The 19,008-nt window shown below is 38.7% G+C and overlaps 1 protein-coding gene across 2 annotated transcripts in view; it reads right to left on the bottom strand.

The window, feature by feature from the left end:
- col5a1 (procollagen, type V, alpha 1) overlaps nt 1-19,008 on the bottom strand; it is a 49,587-nt gene that overhangs the window by 18,909 nt on the left and 11,670 nt on the right. For both annotated transcript variants that reach the window (XM_055153394.1, XM_055153395.1), the window contains exons 3-14: nt 14,218-14,431; nt 13,589-13,751; nt 5,465-5,596; nt 4,626-4,736; nt 4,156-4,533; nt 2,284-2,808; nt 2,154-2,210; nt 1,871-1,912; nt 1,304-1,366; nt 1,155-1,229; nt 333-425; nt 27-83 (exon numbers count right to left, since the gene is read on the bottom strand). In XM_055153394.1, coding sequence (XP_055009369.1) covers nt 27-83; nt 333-425; nt 1,155-1,229; nt 1,304-1,366; nt 1,871-1,912; nt 2,154-2,210; nt 2,284-2,808; nt 4,156-4,533; nt 4,626-4,736; nt 5,465-5,596; nt 13,589-13,751; nt 14,218-14,431 — 1,910 coding nt within the window. The remainder of the gene's footprint in view (nt 1-26; nt 84-332; nt 426-1,154; nt 1,230-1,303; nt 1,367-1,870; nt 1,913-2,153; nt 2,211-2,283; nt 2,809-4,155; nt 4,534-4,625; nt 4,737-5,464; nt 5,597-13,588; nt 13,752-14,217; nt 14,432-19,008) is intronic.

The raw sequence follows: 19,008 nt of genomic DNA, 5'->3' as shown, positions 1-19,008 counted from the left end.
GGTGACAATTGCTTTGAAATACGTACAAGTGGGCCAGGGCGACCCGTTAAACCCATAGGACCAGTTGGGCCTCTCATTGCCAGCTGAAAGAAATAGTTAATACATAAAAGGTAAGAAAGTAATACCAAAACAACTGAATTATGATTTTAAAAATGGCTGCCAATCTATGACCATGAACAGTCACTCACACAAGCGTTACATTCACACAAGGTATTGCCTACATGTTTGCATTATTGTATATGTTAATGTTATTTTATCATTCTGAAGTCACAAGGACACACAATACACATTGAAAAAAGTCAAAAGTTAGAGTTCTATAAAGTGGTGGTTACCCTGGCCTGCTGCATAATGGCTTGCATCTGGGCTTCTTGAGCTGACATTGCAGGTCCCTTTTGTCCAGAGTCACCTCCAGCACTGAACCTGAACTATAGACACAAACACATAGTCTAATCACTCAAATCAGGAAAAAGCATTTTTAACAAAAGTATAAAATAGTTTTCTCAAACTCAGAGTACAGCTTGAGGTCAAACAAGAGTGCTAAATAAAACAACTATAACATTACTAAAATCTGAAAGGCATGGCTTAAATGAGTAAAGTGATGTCTAGTGACATCTGCTGGTGATATTGTGGAATTGCATAGTTTGTGAGTATGACAGAAAAGCTTCTTGGAGCTAAGTCACATAAAATATATTTTACCAGATTAATGACTGCATTAAATGTATGCTGACACACTGTAAACCCACCTCATAATATCTACAATGGATCTAGAATGGAACAGTGATCCATTGTATTTGCTCTGTCATGCACATAAACAACTTAATAGTTATAGCTTTTATGTTGAGGATGTGAAATTTAAACCATCATTACCACCGGTTTATGATATAAAATATGTATATATGTCCCTATGTTTGGGTCAGGTCAAATACAATAATTTTGGTCTAAATCTAAATTGATAAGCAACTCTTCCCCTGATGATATACAGAGACATTGGCTTACTCCAATACTTACTTACTTATTGTACTAAGACATTACTTTTTCCCAGATGTGTGCATATATGAATTACTTTTGGCTTTCCAAAGAACATTAGTCAATAACTCGTACCTTTAAGTGGTGTGGAGCTATCACACCAGGTATAGTGGTTGAATTTTACTTACAGGTAACATTAGGACAGTTCCCGGAGGTCCTGGTAAACCATCGGCACCAGGAAGACCAGGCCGACCTGGATCACCCTGGAGGAAAACACAAAATTACTATTACTATTTTTCACATCGGCAGATTTAATCTGAATATAAATGTTACTCACCCTCTCTCCAGGATCTCCAGGACTGCCTGGAGGACCAGAAGAACCTGGGGGTCCAGGGAGACCCTGTAAAGATAAAACATTAGGACTTGACACAGAGAGCAATGCAGAAATACCATATCTGACGCTGTATATGCTGCTGTTTTATCTCACTAAGTAGTCACATGTGGGAGATAGGAATGCATGAGGCAATACAACACTGTTGAGTGCTAAATCCTTTGTGAGGCACTCTCTGTTTGACTATTGCTTAGTGCTTCAGTGGCTTATTTCTATGGAACTCCATCAGCTGAGTGTCAGGAGCAACTGTTTGACTAAGAAAACTTGGCTAAATAAATTATTTTGTTCTTTCACATCTGGACAAGTTCTTTATCTCCTCAGGGGAAATCACAAGACTACTCCCTTTGCCTCACTAACAGAATTTTACTTTAAGCCAACTTCTAATCTTCTAATGCTATTATACAATATTCTACTGCTGAGTAATAAATTATATTCCTAAGAAATATCTAGCAGAAGTGAGAAACTGTAAGAGAAACTGAAAAAAGACATAATAGTGTGAGAGAGATGACTTACTGTTGGCCCTTCAGGCCCTGATGGACCTTCAACCAGCATTCCCTAAAAACACAAACCACATAATGGTCATTATACAGTACACTACTTGTTTTTGTTTGGCTTCATTGTTTTAGCTTTCTGAGTAAATATGAATAAATATGGTTCATTCTCTGCTAACACTTAGCTAACACTTACTGATGACACACACACATACACATATACATATATGTGTGTGTGTGTGCGTGTGTGTGTGTGTGTGCGTGTGTGTGTGTGTGTGTATGTATGTGTTATCTTCACTACTTACTGGCTCAATGACAGCAGGCTCACCCTTCTGTCCCTTTTCACCACGAGCACCATCAATCTACAAACACAAAAGAATTAGACACACTACTTCTAGTTTGACACTTTTGACTATTTTCCTCATTTATTTTTACCTGTCCATAATATTCATCAGTCTCGGCTGGGAGCTCTTTTTCTTTCTGTCCATAATCCAGCTCATCATAGGCGCCATACCCTTCAAGTTCACTATCAGAATAATCAATGTCCTCCTCCTTGAATTTATCAATTTCATAGTCGAGCTCGCCATCAATGCCCAGGCCGGTTCCACCAGCCCCTGCCCCGGCACTTGCTGAGCCTGCCCCTGTGGTAGACGATCCTCCTGAGGCAGAAGAACCTCCCGCAGACACAGAGCCCCCTCCAATGGAAATGGTGCCTCCTCCGACCGAGACAGAACCACCTCCAACTGACACAGAACTGCTGCCTGTGTCGCCCCCTCCAAGACTGATGGTTGAACTGCTGCTGCTGCTGCTGCTGCTGCTGCTGCTGCTGCTGCTGCTGCTGCTGCTGCTGCTGCTGCCTCCACCACCAATGTGAACAGAAGTGCTGCCACCTCCACCTGTTGTGTAAGATCCATCAACGTTGTAGTCATATCCATCATAGTCTTCATAGGCACCACCAACCTGTAAGACAGGTGGAACTGAATGAGCAACCAAGTACATTTAGGCATAATTTATAAAAAAAGAAAAGAAAAGAAATAAGACCTAAACACATACAATTCCTTCAATTGCCCACATGGACAAAGTTAACTAATGAAAAAAATATATTAACTAGCTAATGCTACCTTTCTTATAACTCTTTACTATAAACTGCATTGAAATGATAATTTTTTAATTAAGTATTTTTAATTAATTTCAAGTAAGTATTATATGAGTAATCAATATTACTGATTTGTACATGTGGGAATGAGAGAGACCTTAGTGTAGAGGTGGGCAATATGCCAAAACAGAAATTATTTATTCAATCTCTCACATTTTTTTTTAGAGTGAATACAAGTGGCTTCTTCAGTTTTGCTTCACAATGAACATGAGTAAACTGATATATTTATTCATTCTTTTCAATCAGTCACTTTTAGGCCTACGTACTGTCCAACTGGTCAGTACTTTGAATTTTTAAAAAATTATAACTGATACTCCTTTGCTGTAAACAACTTGGATGTGTTAGTTTGTGTGGTTAACTAGAACAGAAGAAGCTCCTTGGATGAATGGCAAAATGTATTCACTATAAAATACATTGGACGGAATTCAATCTTTTTTCCTATGGGCCCTCCTGGACAGCTGTGGAATAACACGGACTCTATGTTCCTTGTTCACACTTCACTGTGATTGGTTAACTCCAACTGTCACACAGTTGCACTAAACAGGGACGCACAGAATCATAATATGACAAAGGAGAAGACCACGATTACGTTTTTATTGCCATATCACTCAGCCCTACCCTAGAGGTGTGGTGAGTTACAGGGTGTGAGTGCCGAGTGGTGGACTGTCTGGAAAAGAGGAGATATGTGTGTAAGCAGGTCAGAGTAGGAAAAAAGTGTCTTTTGTCGGTGAATATCGATGAATGTAGTATGGTTTACAGTGGCACTAAACTGCAGGAGACACAGCATGAGGTCGCAGAATAAATGATTTTGAAGTTCTCTTTGGGAGTGACTTCATGTTGGATGTCTTGGAAATAAAGACTGGGTGATGTGGTGATAAAAATGTTACTGTGAACTCATTCCTTCGACAATATGGAATTTAGATTAAATATTGTGATTTTCTTGAATGCAGCTCTATGCTTAAACAAAGATACTTTCAGCATTTCTTTGAATGAGTGACATGTGAATTTAACCAAAGGAATGGAGTGTGATGCTTTAGAAGAAGATTACTTTAATTGCCTTCTAAGACAATATAAGATACTATACATGAACTGTCAAAAATCAGAAACACAATCCGACGGCAAGACCAACAAAAGAACTTCTGTCTACTTACTGTTGTCTTGTTGGTTGTGATGCTGATTGTTCCTCCTCCGCCTCCTATGACACTCCCTGTTTCCAGTTCGACCTTTGACCCAGCACCCAAGTCAATGTCCCCTCCGGTGCCGATGTTGGTGATGGTGAAACGGCCAGTTGTGTCCTTCTCCGGAGGTGGTGTAGATTCGTCGTAGTAGGTGTCATAACTGTCATAGTTGTCATAGGGACTGGTTTCATAGTTTTCATCTCCTGTTGTTGAACTGGCTGAAGCCGAGGAGCTGCTAGAAGAACCAGACGATGGCGAACTAGACACGACCGATGTCACTACACCGGTGGCACTAGAGCCGCCTCGTGAAGCCTTCTCCACATTGGTCACCACGCTGTCAGAATCAGTCACCTATAAGAAAAAACAAACATGTGCATTATTGTAGTATGCATTAATCAAAAGTATTGAACAGTAATTCCACAAACATGCATAGCTGCAGGTACCTTATCTGCATCTGCGGTTGTCTCCTCTGCATCAGTGGTAGATTCATAAACTTTGCCATCCACATCTCCATAGTATGGATATTCATAGTAGTAGGGGTCATCATCTGGTTTCTTTATCAGCAAAACACCACAAACCAATGTAAATAATAATAATAATGATAATGTATTTTTGATATCTTTCTATCTCAGTCTCATAATTTACAGTTGGGATAAGGGCACTCCACATTGTTAGGCTTATCACAATAATTACGATATCGACTTATGGTTCAATAAATTATAGCGGGAACAATATGTTTTCAGCTCAATATTTAATGTGTGTAACATTTCTTTGCACGGGTGTTTCATTATATGGAGTTAATATGATTGATTGACTGAGGTTCAGGAGCAGGACTACGCCTCAGTTACCTCATTATATCATTCATCAATAAATATCTTAATTGCAAGCCATTGCTGTGACATGGTCCTTACTAGTGAACAATTTTTAATCATGATATTTTCCAACGCACAATACAGAACATGTGATGGGCTTATAAAATCTATCAGCACATTCAAGAAGTTCAAAGGACCAAATCACTCACTGCTTATATCAGCTTTTACACATAAGGTCAAAAGGTGAAGCGAGTGTTCTCGTTGTGATAGCAAGTACACTGTATATTTAGAGCATGTGTGGAAGCTTGGTACAGGCTTAGGCAGGCATCACATTAGTTTAGCATCATTCCAACAATATTAACAAAATATCTTCCCTTATAACTTTAAACAGTTTGACTCCTATTTTTACATGTCTTTTTGTCAGCATGGTGTAGATCAGACTGAGAGTGTGTGTGTATTAGAAAACATACATCATCTTCTGTGTTGGGATCTTGGTTCTGAGGCTGGTCTGGAACCGCCACTTCACAATCAGGGCTGTAGTGCTCACAGTAGTCATAGGCAGCACGGTGGTCTGCTACAATCATTAGCTGCTGGATGTCTCCCTGGAAACAAACAAAAAAGAACAAGTTAGAAGACTGAAGAAAAGACTAATTACAAAGATTATACATAAACATAGGAAACTTTTTTAATATAAGGACTAGAGGTGTAAGAAAAACCTGTGATCTATCTTGCAACTTCATTGCACGATTCTCGTATCGATTCAAAATGTGCCCGAATTGATTTATTAAAGTCATGTTTTTCATGAAAAAAATCATAAGTTTTATTTACTAATCTCATGATTTAAAAAATAAATAAATTGTATTTCATTTTGTGAAGGTGTACTCAGCCATAATATTATATGCAATTACTGATAAATCGCAATGTATAGTCCTTTATTTAAGTATCTGAATGTAACATAAGTATCATAAAGCCACATTCATGGCATTGTACACCCCTAATAAGGACATTACAGACACATGAATCTCCTTCCAGTTATATGATAATAACGTAGTGTGTGACTGTGCATATAATCTTATTCACTCTGGCATACATGCTGTTTATCTTAATATAAAATACATATCTGAAACTGTCATATAGCAATGCATGTGCGTCTACAACAAATGAGTTATTTTCAAGCAACACCTGTGCATTTTCCCCCTCAAGCAGAGTGTTGAATAGACGTATTTGGCATAGGGAACAAGAACAAGCTTGTGGTAGCTGACCTGATTGATGGTAGTACTATGTGGAGCACAGGACAGTGGCATAAGTCAAAGATTCAGGAAACAAATGTGAAAACCAGAGCAGAGATGAAAAAGGCTCAGCAGGATCCCCAGGCTACACAGGAAGTCGGGTGTCAACTGTATATTCAACACAATGGATACGCTACAAAACAATTTACCCAAAATTCCCTCCCATCACATCCAAATGTGATGATGTCATTCTTCATCGCTCAACAAATTCTCATCTGAGCCCATCAATGTGTGCGACGCAGCCATGGGAAAAAGCAACAGCACGGAGATGTTTTCAATTATGTCAGAATGCCAAACCCCAAGTTAGTCATTCCAGCTCAGATTCTCAAAAGGATTCCTATTTTTTCCAGCAAACACAATGAATTTTATTTGTGGTCTACTCAGTGACAGTTTACAAAGGACACCAATCATAGTTGTAACCACTGAGCGCACCACACAGATTTTTTTGGTCCTTTAATAATCGGAACAGAATATTCCACAAGATGTTGTTTCCTGCTCATTGAGGCTATCACTGTTGTTTATGGGGGATACTGAAAAACAAATCCTCTTCCCCAGTACACAAGGACTGTGTTAGTCATTAGTCAGCTCCTCTCCAGGCTCTAAAGTCCAGAGGAAAATTTAAAATGGCGTCCGGTAACTGCCCCCACGTGATTCTGTCCGTCCAAGTTTTCTACACTGAGAGGGGATATGGAGAATTTACAGTTTATTAGTCACAAAGGAATGAACACTTAATTGTTTCATCCATTAGACAACAGTAACATGCATTAAAGAGATGTACTATGTAACTTTTCTGGTGGTGGTGTCACCATCTTCTACCAAGCTAGGTTACAGGTCAGATTTGTGGAGAGCACACCCCACTCAATATAAGAATGCATGTTTTTCAAGATAGATACATTTAATACTATGGAACATTTCAGGCAAAGCAAGAACATCTGGATGGACGCAAGCAGGTGGTGCACTTTTTATCAGAAAAGTTACATAGTGCACCTTTAACACTGCAGTAAACAAATAATAACCGCAATGGGATTATTGTTGTATCTGTATCAGAGAAAGTGGTGCAAGTGAATAATAATTAGATGCCATATGGATGCATTCTTTGGGACCCAATCTAATATTAAATTTAAAGACTTTAGATGGTGTGGTTCCTACACAAGAAACCACTCCAGGGAACAAGAGCCAAAACTTATATAAGCTACAGTTTAACAGATGTATGAAAGCAGAGTAAATTCCTACAGAGTGCTATTGCTCTATGCCAGATCTCCCAGCCATGACCATTACCGAAGGGAATTGATTTATTTATTTATTTTTTATCAACTAATCCATAAGGTACTAGACAGCCATGACAAAAAAACAACCCCAAATGTAGAAATGGTATAAAACAAATGGAATCTAATAGAAACTAGTTGCAAAAACAAACAAAAACAAACAACTATAAATTACTATACTACATAAACTAAACAGATATACGTCTTAATAACCAATTGATTGATTTCAAAAACAGCAAACTGTTGATAATTTTGGTTTGGCAGGTTAGTAAGATTTCTTAAAATATACAGTATAGAGCTATTCTGAAAATAGGGTGTATTCAAATATCAGTTACTCAGTTGTATATTATTTGAAACTAAATTGATTTGCAAATGTTTTTCAGTATAACCTTCAATGCATTTATTTGTCAGTGCTCCTATAGTTTGGATATTGTTTGTGCTATACCTCTCACATACTGCAGCTTGTGTCAGGATCCCTTCAAACAACAGGATGTAATAACTTATGTTACAATTACAGCTATAGTGAATCAGCATGTCGTCTATACAGATAACACGTGTGCAACAGACACATGCTTTTATCACATACAGGCTACATACTCACACCACTGATCCCACACCCAAACAGCTTTGGTAAGAACACTATGAAAACGATAAGACATGTAATCAGTGTTCTTATTTAAGCTGAGAGACACCGTCATTTTTCATTGTGGAGCATCATGTGGCACATCTGAGTGGTGCTTAAGGGACAGCCATCTGACAATAACAGGGCTACAGCTGTCAGCCAAACCCTGGATGTCTCTGATATATGAGAGAGACTGGCCACTGCTCCTCCAGCCACACTCCACTGCAAATCATCAGAAAATGACTGACCTCACTTATACTCTATGTTACAAAACTAGGTTCAAATGCACAAATCAGAAAGAATAAGAACAGGTTGTACTTTATTCAAGCAATGACTAGTTTTGCAGGTTCCCCAGCAGAGTAATAGAGGGTTCATGCTGGCTTCTTATATAGGGTGTATAGTAGTTTTATTGAGTGTAATAGTAATAGCAGTAGATTCTCATATACATTGTGTTGTCAGTGGTATGATTACAGTGGCTCATGATTCCAGCACTTGCAATACCCAAGTGCATATATGTGATACATGTTGTGACCAGATGGGGGCATAGGAGAGCTCTAGAGGGGCTGAAGCCAAACATCTGGCGGCATCTGTGTCTGACCCACAATCATAAAAGAGAGACTGAGCTCATTGTGTTCCCTCTATTGAAAAGCACAGGCCTCAAAATGCCTGACACATTACTGTTAATGTATTTTATTGAATTCTATATCCCACATGTTTAAGTACTGAAGACATGAAGTGAGTAAACAAACAAACAAACAAACAAAAAGACATAAGACAGTGGCACCTCTGCACAATAGCCAGAAAGCAGTCAGCTATTATTTATCATTTCCTGTGTGCTAATAGAGAATGTGGGTAGGACAACCCCTCCGGAGCAGAGTTGGTTTGTGGGAGGTCTGGCTGTGCTTAAGGAGAACTACTTCCATGACATATTTACACAGTCAGCCGTGAGCTTGGAGCCAGCCTTTTTTCCCACTGCCAGAGCACACCACACCAGCACATTCACAGTCCCACCACCACCTGGGCTCTTTCCAACATGACCGCACAAACCAAACAACATGGAGCACAGGTCAGTGAGCTGCAGTGGGGACATAAATCAGGACGGACAACAGTCAACACCTGCCTAGGCTGCCGGTATGGGGCTGGGCCATATGACAAAAAAAATACTCAAGATACTTTTTCTCATATTGAACAGTCACAATTTTCTTATTAAAACACATAAAATGTCTTCCAATGTTAATTTTCTAATCATAAACAAGACAGACAAACCCAATCCTTAATCATTTCCATTTACAACAAAAAAGCATTCCTCAAAAGTCTGAACTCTGCTCCAAACCACATGCTTTTCAGATGCAGACCTCTCGATTAAAAAGAACAAAATGATCTTTGGCGATTAGAGATGACTGAATCTTGATCTTGTTTAAAACTCAGCTAACCAATTCCATGTTTTTTGTACAAATTATTGTTTTTACAGTCATGCATTGTTTCCTTTTTTGTTTTGTTGTATTTAGAAAGGAAAGATCAACTATTTCAGTGAGTCAAGGGATTCAGTCTCCTTTTGAAATAGAAACAGCATAATATTTTTACCATTTTGACACTGAGAAACTTAACCTTCATTCAATTTCAAACAAAACTTTCAACTCAGAAATACAGACAGCATCAACCTACTCATCCAGACTGTAGCTTGATTCCAACGGTCCAAGCTTTCCAAGAGCAACAGACCTGTCTGCCACACAAAGTACCCAAACTTATCCAACTCAAGCCTCTGAAACAAATCTCTCATCCCTCCATTTCCCCTCGACCATATGCTTCTCCATCAAAACTCAGCATCAAGACAGCATCTTTTCTGACTATTTAACTCGACACAGCACAGCATTTTCATCTACCTACTGCATTTTCTTTTGCATCTGTGGAAATTTGAACATCTTGCCGAGCCTAAAAGCAAAGAAAAGGACTGTTTGAGTTGGCTGTTAGCAGAAATCTACATAAGAAAACTGCTGAGGGCACACTTCGACGTGCTGACACGGTGAAGAAATAACAGAAGAAAAGTGAGTGAAAGACAAACATCTGACACGAGTTAGAGAATTTCTGTTCATTATCCGCAGTGGAAATTTGAACAACTCGGGGGGCTGGGAATCCTGCTGCCTAATGTACACTATTAAGAGAAGTCTGTTGGCACATTTGGACAATTGCTTTATTTTTGTGATTTTGTATGTAGTTTCTACCAGTGTTTCAGTAAAAACACCTCCAAAAAGGGCTTTTAATAGCCATCTTAAAGAGTTGTCTTCAATTATAACTCTCCTAGCATCTGTGTCTCACTGAGTAAACCATCTCCATGTGTATGTGTACCAACATATAACAATACAAGGCAATTTATTAGGCTACAATTTCAAGAAATACATTCATTATATGGTAAACAGAAACTTATCTGTGAAAACCTATAACCATTACTATAACCAGATAACTACCCTAACCCGCTCTGCATTAATCTCTAACCAGTAGAAAGGTACAAACCACAGTTTTGGAAGCAAACATTTTACAAGCTTTGTACTTTAAAATGCATTAGGTGTTCAACAATCTAAATTAGTATTATATTATGTCACACAACATAGCATTACCACAAATCTTGTCTATAAAATGGCTACTGTGTCCAAATAATTTCCCTTGTGAATCAATCAAGTTTGTCTAAGTCTAAGGCTAAAATGCAAACACTACATGGAGGTTTGGGTGAGAGTGCAAATGAGATCCTTCAGATGCACCTCTGTTCCTCATGACTGATCCCTCTGATCTCCAAAGGGTAGTGACCCAGACTGAAGGCACTAGAATGTGTAAAAGTCATCAGTCTAATAAAGCTCTTAACAAGCCCAAGTTCATGTGCTGCCTTCTCCGTGGCCTTGTTTTCCTATCCTCTAATAAATGAACACTAGTGTCTTGGCTGTACAGTCTATTTTCACAAAGTTTTACTAACCCATTATAAACAATCACACACATGACATGGACAGACAGCCGGATCAGTGGAAACCACAAACCTCAGGATGAGGTCATGAGCACAAACAGAGTGTTATCATTGTTTCCAGGGTTTGATCCAAACTGATGACTCTATATCTCCTTCCCATTTTTCATACAACATGATCATTTGTACTATTTTTTGGACCATCTCCACTTCACTTAAACATCATTTAGCAAAATTAAAAGATGTTACTTAAGCAACATGTTACTTAAGCACATTAAGGTATAAAATAATATTAAATATTAATGAATTAATCAATATCTGTGACAGTGCTTTTAATAGTGTTTTGCAACAAAAACCAAAGTAGTACCATATGTAGTACAAAGTGGCACTGTATGTAGACATGTGTACTCTTGCTTAAACACACCACACATACTTTTATTATACTTATATACTATTATACATTTTACAACTCTGCAATCTGGCATATCAGACTAATTTCTTATAACACATAATTAAGCACAGTTTGAAGCTGTGTTTGCTTGACAAATATGCTCAATTTACGCTCAAGCTTAATAAGTATAAAGTCATTAGCTGCTGTTATAATGACGAGGTAATAGCCTCTCATGGGTGATATTTAAAGGTGTATGACAGTCATTATAACGCTGTAATTACTGCATTTGGAACACATCATTACCAGGTGAAATAGTTTTCTTCTTAAATCATCCTCACCATAATTACACTCTATGTCTTAACTGGCAGGAGAATTCTTATACTTGATACCGGGAAAAGGCACAAAGGTAGAGTCAGACAGCTCTGTGGCCACAGTAACCAAACCACAAACCACTTCAGTCCATAGGCACCATCAGGCCCATGGCTACTGTACGCACAAACACTCTTTGTGTCATACATAGTCATCGTTAGCAAGGAAAACTTTGGAGAAGGGAGTAAAAAGGAGAAAGGGGGGACCTCAATTTGAAAACAACGCAACATATTTTCCATTTGGCTCACTCTTTGGAGTCAGCCATGCCTCCCACCTGGCAGACACAGTAGGAGCCCTTAAAACACCCGTCACAAAATATCAGTCTGTTCCCATGGTAACTAGTAGTGTGACGTATACACAAATTGTCAATTGTTAATTTAATATGATATTGCAAGTATACTTTCACATAAATGCATAAAACAATACCCTAGATAATGTATAACAGTAGTGGGGAGAGCAGAACCTGGAATTACACATAAGGCACGACAAAGCGTAATTCCAGTAGTTTCCAGACTAATGGAAAGAGCATAAAAGCTTTATTTATTTATTAGTAAAATGCTAATTTCCAAGCAGAATCAAGAATACTTATAGTTCTGTTTGACCATAGCCAAAATAGCCCGATTTATGGCAGACTGTTGGTCCAATGACCATTACAGTGTTTTAGGATCTCAGTAAAAAGTGCCATTTTACGTTCCATCACATATAGAGATCTGCTGTGGGCTCTGAGAAGTGCTTGGGGCTGGTGATGTCATATCACATTCTTTCTGTGTGCTGGAGTTTAGCAGTGCAGAGGAGAGGGGTCAGCTGGCTCAGCATCACTCACATCAGTCAGCCTCTGTTACTAATTATTATTGAGTGCTCCATACTCATAGACTAATCCCTCTTTAAACAAGCAGCACAAAGACAATACGATTTCTTGTGCTTCTTTGTGCACACATATGCGTTTGCCTCAGATGGTTCATATACACACACACAAATATAACACACACACAAATGCATGCACCTCTCAGTTCACAATAGACGGCTCCCGTCCCAGGATCAGCATACATTATTCTTGTGTTTACATGAGGCATCAGCTGGTATTAGAGCATTCTGGCATTTCAACATAAATCTTCCTCAGCAATGATTCAGATAAAACTACGGGAAAGCCCTTTCTTCAATAACTATAAAAAACTTGTCAAAACTTGTTGCAAAAATATATAAACACAATGTGATTGGAGGAGCTTTTTTAAGAAAACCACACTATTGATGAAAAGATTATAACTCTTTTGAAGCCACAATGAGGTGTAACAAAACATAAGAGACAGTGGGTAGTCAGATTTATTAATAGGTGTGACTGTACGTCTGGAATTTTGAGTTCTGATCTAATCTTTGATGAGAATTTCTCAAAATGCCTGCAAGACCTCCAGCACTATCTCCTCATTTGATCTGATTTCAACAAATGTTACAATCTTTATACACACATAAATAATAACGTTAAAACACAAGCCAATCTTATTATTCAATGGTGTCTTTGTCCATTTTCTCCCATTGCCTCAGACCCAAGACTCAACAGGAAACGTCCCATTAAACAACGCTACAGGCAGCAAAATTACAGAACAAAAGTCTACAGAAATGAGCCATGCTGTGTTAACTATCATCATTTTAATACAGATGCAATAATGTAAATCTGTGCTGATGAATACTTGTAATTATGAGAGATGCCTACCTCAAAAACCTCTTCGTCAAGTATCCTAGTTCCAAACACAATAATTCCTCTGGTGTCAATAACAGGGTTGGGGCTTCGGAGCAGTTTCTGTGTGGTCTTCTTTTTACAGTCCAAAATGAGAGTGATGCTCTGTTTGTGCACACTGATGGCCACCCGATGCCACCTGAAAAAGATACCATGTTAACTAGCATTAGCATACACTGCACTCAGGATTTGTATTTGATAGACATTTTATAGAGTATTAGAGTATAGTATATATAGAGTATACTGTATTGCAAATGGGTATTGCACTATACACTACAGTACACACAAAGCAACAATAGCAAATATGTTTTTCTTGTGTGTGGTTGTACAACTCAACTACAATTGTTGTTCAGTGTACAGACAAAAATAACTTGATTGTGATTTAGAGACACGACTGGTAAAGTAAGTCCATTTAGTCTTTAATTCTTCTGATTTTACCTATTAGTGTCAGCACTATCAGTCCAGTGGGGATGTGCCAAAGGGCTAATAGGTACTGAGTACATGTAATGGGAGACATTTAATAACATAACAGTGAATAAATGTGATGACAGATTGATAGCTGATCCCTAAATCACGTAATCACTTAAATGACTTAAAGAACTTACTTTCCATCGGCGAGGTTGACTCCTCTGAAGAGTGGGTAGTCCTCAGGGCTGGGTTTGCCTGTTTGGTCCTCATAGAGGAATACAGGGGAGCGGCCAACCTCCAGTCCCAGCTGCTGGATGCCCTGTTCATTGTACACGGACAATAGGAAAGACTGGCTACCCCTCTTGGGCTTCACTGTGGCCAAGATGGAAAAGTCTTCTGGGAACGCATCACCTGAACACAAAGATTGAAGAATGAATGACAAATGATAAAATTAAGGATGGCCACAGACATAAAAAGAAAGGTATTTAAAAGTGAAGTGTCAAAATTCCATCACTCCAATATGTATATGTATGTATGTATGTATGTATGTATATGTATGTATATATATATATATATATATATATATATATATATATATATATATATATATATATATATATATATATATATATATATATATATATATATATATATATATATATATATGTCTTAACATCTGTGGTCTGTATCTCCTCCTTTGGCCAGCAGAAGAGGTGCTGGAGGGACCATCATGGCAGGACAAACCCCTACATGGGGCGTACCACCGGAACATAACTGAAGTGGCTGATATCAAGAAATCCTACCAATGGCTTGAGAGGGCTGGTCTGAAGGACAGCACAGAGGCACTGATCCTGGCTGCTCAGGAGCAGGCCCTGGGCACTCGAGCAATAGAGGCCCAGATCTACCACACCAGACAAGACCCACGGTGTAGACTGTGCAAAGAGGCTCCTGAGACAGTCCAGCACATAACTGCAGGGTGTAAGATGCTGGCAGGGAAAGCATACATGGAGCGACATAACCAAGTGGCGGGCATAGTGTACAGAAACATCTGTGCAGAGTACGGGCTGGAAACCCCAGGATCAAGGTGGGAAACACCTCCAAAGGTTGTGGAGAATGACCGAGCCAAGATCCTGTGGGACTTCCAGATACAGACTGACAGAATGGTGATGGCGAACCAACCAGACATAGTGGTGGTGGATAAGAAACAGAGCAGAGCCGTGGTGGTTGACATCGCAATACCAAGCGATGGTAATATCAGGAAAAAGGAACACGAGAAGCTAGAGAAATACCAGGGGCTCAAGGAAGAGCTGGAGAGAGCCTGGAAAGTAAAGGCATCAGTGGTGCCTGTGGTGATCGGAGCACTCGGGGCTGTAACCCCCAAACTGGAAGAGTGGCTACAACAGATACCGGGAAAAACAATGGACATCTCAGTCCAGAAAAGTGCAGTACTGGGAACAGCAAAGATACTGCGCAGAACTCTCAAGCTCCCAGGCCTCTGGTAGAGGACCCGAGCTCAATGAGGGTGAGAGAGACCTACCACCGTGGAAGGTGAGAAACACATTTATATATATATATATATATATATATATATATATATATATATATATATATATATATATATATATATATATATATATATATATATATATAATAAGCAGATGTTTTGGGGTTTTTTTTCTCAAACAATATAGAGCCATGCAAGAGAGACTGTGTATATCTTTTTATCTAAACAAAGGAGACAGATTGATTGGTTTTTCATTTTTAATCTTAAGAATATAGTATTTCGGCTGACAAGAGAAAGTTCCAGAACTGTGAAGAAAGAGTCCAGATTTGTGGTTGCCGTGGTTTTGTAGCACCTCATGCAGCCATCAGACTCCTGCTATACCGCGGTCTGGAAAATGTAACATTGGCACAAGTCCGTCTGAACAGCCAATCAGAGGCCGAGGAGGATGAGCTGCCTCTGAGGGAATGCGGTATGGAAACCTGAGGTTGGACAAAGCAGAGGGGCTCAAGTACTAAACCATTCCAGAGTCGCAGAAGCTGCAGTCTTCTTTTTTACTCTATATTTAACTTTTCTATTTCAGTGATCACATTGCAAGAGTAAAATTAAAAATAAGAATAATCTTAAATGCCCTGGGGCAATTATCCATCTGCTTGTTTCTTGTTCATCTCCTATCTTTTGACTCTAAAGTTCAATTGCTTGATTTTCAAAATTTCTGGTCTAAAGATTTGTTAATATAAATCACGCTCATTAAAACTACATTTGGATATTCCTGGAAGAATGGAATATATGCTCTTGTAAGGCATACTGTACTGAGGTAGAGACAATGAGCTACAGATATGAAAAAAGAATAAACATCTCCGTTGTGCGTTCGTGCTGCTGTAGGGCTCATGGGGTCCTGGAGGAGGGCAGTGGGGGGTCACTCTACCAGGCTCAGGTTTCTCAGGAATGTGTTTCTCCAACCTGTGCTCTAGGCCACCAGATGACAGATAGCTCATTCCTCCTCTATGTGAGGGAACACAGTGGGAATGCAGGGTCAGTGATGCCAAAAGACCCAGAGTTTACAAGACTACCAATAACCCAAATTGCTTGAAAATACATCACATTTTGGAGGGTCATATTCTTGAGGTCTACCTAAATGCTTAATTTATTCTAAAAAAAATATAATTGGTTACAGAGTCAGACGCAGTAATGCCAGCGCTGTGACAGAACCTCTCAGCTATCACTCTGGTTGGTAAATGGACCATAAAAAAATGTGTTCACAATAATAAAAGGCAACTCAGTCACTGCTGTCATGTATTGTTCTTTTTTTGTTAAATAGCATTCCAATGGACTTAGGCAACATAATAAACATGTTTGTGGATACAACATAAAGAGTAGGTTTCAGAATTTGAGGAAAAGTGATGCACCTGGGTTACATTGTTAATGCATGATTGTTTCTAGGGAAGAACTGGAGACCTTTACTTCTTGGTTTGATAAACTGATAATCTAATCTGATTTAAGTAAAACCATATTCAAACAAAACACCCACACTAAAAGCATTATTCTATGTTTCTACTTGCTGAGGCTGGTATCTCTAGTGTAGTTGCTCATTAAGAGTAATAAAACTGTAACTGGGTCCATTTTCAGCAGTGGCTGGGCTCATAGGGTAGGACAAACAAAAGGTACCCAGTCAGATATCACTGGAGATTGGGATGCCTGCAGATGATTGACTGTAGTGCTCCACGAGAGCATCTGAACATGTGCCAACATAAACTTAGTACTTTCTGTTTTCACTTGTACAGCATAGAAGTGCCTGTTCTTTTTCCACACTAAGAAATACTAAGAAAGATTCCCTGTGTTTCCAATCCTTAGTATATTGAAATGAATCATCTCTTCCACGTGTTTGCATAATGATTGCATGTCTGCTCTTGCACTTTTCCAACACATCATTTCAGACTGGTTTAGGGTCATGGGCCACTTTAATTCTGCATCAGAGCTACTGCTAATACTTAACGAATAGGAAAAAAGAAGCTTGTTTACACGGTACACACTTTCCTCTGTGTATTCACAAACTTTTACTTTTCACTTAAACTATGACTTTGATAACTGAGAAAAACAGTACCTCTAGGCTCTGGGCCAAAGTCATAATTTAGTAGAAAACATGGGTTTAATGGGAATGGGTAAAATGATTTCATAGATTCAATTGTCTTCTGGAATATATTACTGTAATTTAAGTAAGTCTAAGTATACAGATGAAGCAAGAGAACTGCAGTTACATTATCTCAATAGTGTACAGTATTTGTGTGAACATGAATAAGGACAATGTCCTTCTGTGTGCTCTGTTCAAAAACACCATCCAAACTTTTTACATACTTTCTTTGTTACCTATTATGGGCTAATATTCCTATGACTGTGTATAGACAAAATATATAAGATATGCCAAAGAATTAATAGCCAGATTTTTTTGGAGCTAGATCTTAGAGCTTAGGTTCTTGCCTTGAAAAGGTAACTAAAGTCATCTGGTTCTTCTCAATGTTGACACTTCATTGTAATTTGTTAATTATACCTGTCACTCACTCAGGGCAGAGCTGAGACTGACAAATATAGCAGGTGTGGGCAAGAAATGGAGTATAGAGTTGTATTTAAGATAAAATTAGCAATCACAATATGGTGATTTGACCAAAATAGCAGATTGTCACAAGAATTAGATCACAATTACATGTTTAACGCCATTTCCAGGCCATTGTCAAAGTATTGCGAAATCTGGTGTTTTGGTGCAAATTTATTTACATAATTACATCTATATTTTACTAACTAGCAATCTTTTTTTCTCTTTACAGTAACTCCAGAAAAGTTGCTTTTTTAAGATTGGACGACCACTGAGGCCTGTAATGTACTCTCTCAAGTTTGTTTTAAGCATTGCAGACTATTATTTTGTAGGATCCACAGAAGTGTAATTACAGCATATTTATCTCTCCGACTCATATGGACTGTGGTGTCACCGGGCTTCAAAGAGAACTCAGTTTGTTTGATTGAAGAGCATGACAAAACACGCCATCTCTGCAGGCTCTAACCTAAAGCCCCAAAGCTGAGCCATGACACGCATCAAAGGTCCAGTCAGGCCAAAGATACATCTGTGAAAACGTCTGGGGCCACCATCCAATACAAGCTTTGAGAAGTCTTAAGAGGAAAGAATAGCTAGTCCTCTTCCTGTCTGAGTCCTAGCAGCACCAGTGCTATCTGTCAACTAGAGCAGTGCTACCACAACTTTTTTGTCTCAAGTACCCCCCTAAGCTTTGTCTCTCACACTTGAAGACCCCGTAACTCATATACTGAGCAAATATATATGTTGAAGAGTAGTAATTAGGGATGGGACAAGATCTCGTGCCACAAGATTACGTGAGATAAACACAAGACTATGCAAACATGATCTTGTGAGATTTTTTTTCCCTTTTATTTTACGTCTATAACAAAAATATAAAATTAGAAAATGTTAAGCCAAAAC

This window comes from Boleophthalmus pectinirostris, unplaced genomic scaffold (assembly GCF_026225935.1).
Source record: "Boleophthalmus pectinirostris isolate CB_2022bp ecotype Guang Dong unplaced genomic scaffold, ASM2622593v1 HiC_scaffold_18, whole genome shotgun sequence".
NCBI lineage: Eukaryota > Metazoa > Chordata > Actinopteri > Gobiiformes > Gobiidae > Boleophthalmus > Boleophthalmus pectinirostris.
Note: the sequence above shows the minus strand (reverse complement) of the source record. Positions and strands in the feature narration are given on the sequence as shown.